This window comes from Buceros rhinoceros, unplaced genomic scaffold (assembly GCF_000710305.1).
Source record: "Buceros rhinoceros silvestris isolate BGI_N320 unplaced genomic scaffold, ASM71030v1 scaffold27365, whole genome shotgun sequence".
NCBI classification, from domain to species: domain Eukaryota; kingdom Metazoa; phylum Chordata; class Aves; order Bucerotiformes; family Bucerotidae; genus Buceros; species Buceros rhinoceros.
In genome coordinates, this window is record NW_010413805.1 from 8935 (window position 1) to 13062 (window position 4128).

A 4128-nucleotide genomic window follows, 5' to 3' on the forward strand; every position below is an offset into this window, starting at 1 on the left:
AGGGGAGAACCGATCTCTGCCTCCTCTGCACCTATTCAGAGTATCACTGACGCGCCTGAGAAAGCACGAGTAACGAAGCGCTCCTCCTTCCTCCTTCCTCTCCTACCTGCACCCTGAGCGGACCCCTCACCGAAGAATGAGAACCAGGGTAGGTAACAAATTACGCTGGATCGGGGTTTAAAAGGGACGCTCCGGTTTTACTATACGCGCTTGACACTTCAGAGCAACGTGAAGTTCCCTTAGTGCCTTAATTATGCCTTTTCTAAGGACATGATCAAGCAGTTTTTGAGGCAACTCCTTTTGCTTTTGGCTCCCTATTAACCGTACGTAGCAGCGCGCTAACCTCGTTAAATGCGAGACTTTAAGGATCTGTTTTGCCAATTAATTGTCAGCTTGCAAGCGTTGAGTTCAATTCTTCTTTCAATTCCCCAAAAGACGGTTCTGTGAGACTTGACAGCAACGGCCTCTTCCCTCCCTGAAATCCAGCATTCCCCATGCCTTTTCCCTTCTAACGGTCTTCAAGAATGGAAAGTGTAAGGACAGGAGAGAAAATGACCTGTGAGGTTCCACTCATCTGAGAAGAACCGCGTCACTTGGCTGTCTGCTCATTTCTTTACATCTTACTTTTCAAACCAAAACCAAACTGGAAACCTGAATTGATGGAACCCAGAGTTATTTCTACGTCATCAGTTCAGCCGTGACACCAGGAGAATGTCCCCTAAGCTCTACTCAGATCAGATTTAATTCCAGCTCTATTCTATTCCAATACCACAGATGGCATCAGTCCCAGCAACTTCCTCCTGCTGCGGATCAGGAGGTACTGGAGAAAATGAAAAAACCTCCCTTCTTTCAAGCAGGAAATTGGTGTCAGAGCATGATCTATGAACTCAGAGCAGCAGAGGACACTGACTGCCATCAATTACAACCCCAAAAGGTGCAGGGGTTCGCAGCTGGTGGCCCCAAGATGAGCTGAGGGCACAAACATGGGCTCAGCAGCTTCTCGCAGCCACCTCCTCTCCCAGGGGCTGCCCAGCGTGGGAAGTTTAAAAGGTTCCTTAGTTTCAGTTTCAAAGTTCCCCTTCCTCAGCAGAGCCTGAATAAAACCAAGTTTTCTGAGCCTTCCCCAACTCGGTCATGCAGAGTTGGACACGCACCCATCCCGGCGTGTGGAGGATGTTCCAGGAAGACGTGCCCATGCTGTAAGCAGGGAGATGCGATGTGCCCACCACCGCCCGGCACACGCCACGGTGCCCGCGCCCTACCCCATGCCTTACCAAGCGGTCGTGCGGGTGCAGGCTGCAGTAGCTGCTGGACTGGGGGATGTGAGAAGAGTTGCCCAGCATGCCCCCGTAGCCGGGCTGGTTCATCCCACTGGAGGAGCTCCACGGGTCGCTGCTGTGATGGCCATCTGTAACACAGGAGGGACACACTGCTGACCGCTGGCGCTGGACCCCGCCGAAGCGGCAGCTCTGGGCCTCTGCAGACTCCATCCTAACGGCCTCAACGGGGCTACATGGCTTTAGCATAAAGCCACGGATGTTAAGAAGAACGAAGCCGAACCAAGCAACACCCTGCAATGCTTTGTGACACCCTGCAACGCTTCATCACAGTCGCATCGCTTAGGCTTGGAAACTCCCTGCTGCTTTATCCCTGCCCTGGTGCTATAAACTCAAGTCCATACCCACCGTTACAACAAACTTCCCGAGAGACGGAAGTCTGAATGCTCCAACGAACGGCACTGAAGCCTACAGAACGAGGATGGGCTAACGAGCTCCTCTGGAGAAGCCTCGCTGGTAAATAACGGGGTAATTCCTGAACTCTGAATGTTTCCACACCCAGAGCTGTTTCGCTGTTGCTTTTTGTTGGCTGGTTTAAGAAGGGAGTGGCACCACTTGCACGGTTTCTCCTTTTAGGGGTCCGTCCCTCAGGCCAGCTCACGGCCAAGTGACAGCTGAGAGCAGGAAAAGGGCTCCCCAGATTTCATCACGGAGAACAGTTCACTGCCTATTTCGCATTTCCTAGACCTGCTGAAATGAATTCTAATAATGCAGCGCAATGTATTTTCTCCTGGAAGGAGACCACCATGTTAACAACAACAACAAAAAGACAGACAGAAAAAAAGATAACTTTTCCATAATGACCAGCAGACCTGAAAGATGGGCACGTGGGCTGGAAAAGCTGTCGGCTTTTTCAAGCTACAGGAGTTGGTCTAATAAAAAATGATGATGTCTCACCTACAGCCCTGCCTTATTTATACACTTCAAACACCCTGGCAGCAGCAGCAGCCCTTGAGCATCCCCTCCCCGTGGCTGTTTGAACAGTCATTTAACTCTGATTTATGTCTTCAGCGCGAATCTGCGAGCAGATAACATTTAAACCGCAGAACGGCTGAGCACTACAAAGGGTAAATATTTGATGTCATTAGAACCCTATTAATCCCCAGCGCTGGAACTCTGCAGGAGTTCCATAGCAGGTTGCTCTTAGGGAGGTATTTATTCTCGTTTTAAACCAAGAGCACTGGCTTGTTCTCAGCCCTGGCCCATCCTTCCCACCGCCCCTGGTCCAGATGCAGACCCCCACCACTGGGGGCGACCAGCACGGCCAGTGCTCTGAACGATGTCCTCTTCCCTCCCACCAGGACACACTAGAGCTGAACCCCTCCTTGCAGCCCTTGAGCCCCAGCCCAGGGCAGGAGGGTCCGGGGTCCTTCCTGCCCAGGATGAAGCTTGAATGAAGAGCCGGGGACGAGGTGGAGCTCTGCACGAGATGGCCTGGTCACCCTGAGACAGGGAGCTGAGCCATCCCCGGGGACGCCCAGCAGCGGCTTCAGGAAGCAAGGACACAAAAGTGGGTTCATTTGGGGTTTTTCTCCCAAGGGTGGGAATCAGGAAGTGTATATACACGTACATAAACAACCCCAACCCCTCGCCCTGCCAATCCTTCAGCCCCGCAGCGCTGCCGAGTTAAACCGCTTTCCTTCGCCTTTGCTTAGCTTAAAGCAGAGCAGCCCTACAAGTACCTAAAAGCTAATTATTTCAGTAAAAGATGAGCACCCCAATGGCCCGTGGACCCTTCCACACTCTCGGAATTTTATTTAGCGAGTTTCGTTGCACTTGCACGTGATCACCGCGACAAATCCGTCATGGTGAACACACCACAACTACCGACCCATCCTCGAATAAACCAGTTTCATTTTAAAAAGGCTGCTCCAATTCCACCACCACGCGAACAGACACTGCACACTTGACAGGAAACAAAATTTTTCTCGTCCCCATAAACCGACGACACGCACAGATTTGCGGGTGTTTAATATTCGTGTATCACAGGTGCGCACGCACGCACACGCTGCGAAAAAACCGCTCCGAGAGCCGCCGGTGGTAAGAGGCTGCGAGTTACTGATGGTGCTGCGGCGCTGCCGGATGGAAACGGGCTGCTGAGAGGCACCGCGGCCAAACGCAGCCGCACAGGTCGTCACTCTAATGGTAACGGCCCAGACCGCAGGGGCATGTTTGCCTGCGCATCAACTAAAACACAGAAAACCGCCGGCAGAAGCGATTTCCCGGGGAAAGCAGCGCCTTACCTTGCATGAAGAAGGAGCTGGGAAAAGTGCTGGCTGCTGGTTTTGAGGATGGATAACCTGGTGAATCCCTATTGTAGTCGGCAGTGCTTGCTGATGGGGCATAAACCTGAGGAAAAAAGACTCATTTAGCAGGAAGCAGGGAAGAAATATTGAGTTTTTACCTTGCCCGGTATAAACCTGTTCGCACCACCACGTAATTCTTCTCTCAGAACACAAACCCCTCAGTATACGTGTGACTGGAAAATAAATTTTCAGCTTCAAAAGAAACTCCAGCCTGACATTTCCCAGCTTTAAACAAGGCCATTTGCAAGGTATTTGTCAAACTCGGTGTTTCTGTAAATAAAACGAGCAAACAGATGTACATATGTTCTTCCTAGAGCATCACGGCGCTTGAAATAAACACGGGCTGAAGCAAGGCTGATTTTCTCCCATGGAAGCGCACGGACTTAAGAACAAAACCGAAAGCACCACAAGGAAGTCAGAAACTTTATTTCCCAAACGAACCAAAAAAAAAGGGGGGGGGGGGTGACTTTAGAAAAACGGCATTC

The 4128-nt window shown here is 51.2% G+C and overlaps 1 protein-coding gene across 1 annotated transcript in view; it reads right to left on the reverse strand.

Annotated features, from left to right (window-relative positions):
* Positions 1-3686, reverse strand: part of LOC104494110 (transcription factor 4-like) — a gene marked incomplete at both ends in the record, with an annotated part of 11131 nt that extends 7445 nt beyond the window's left edge. Inside the window, 2 exons of the mRNA XM_010136899.1 lie at positions 1275-1408; positions 3581-3686. Of these exons, the coding sequence (XP_010135201.1) occupies positions 1275-1408; positions 3581-3686 (240 nt within the window). The remainder of the gene's footprint in view (positions 1-1274; positions 1409-3580) is intronic.
* Between the last annotated feature and the right edge of the window lie 442 nt (positions 3687-4128).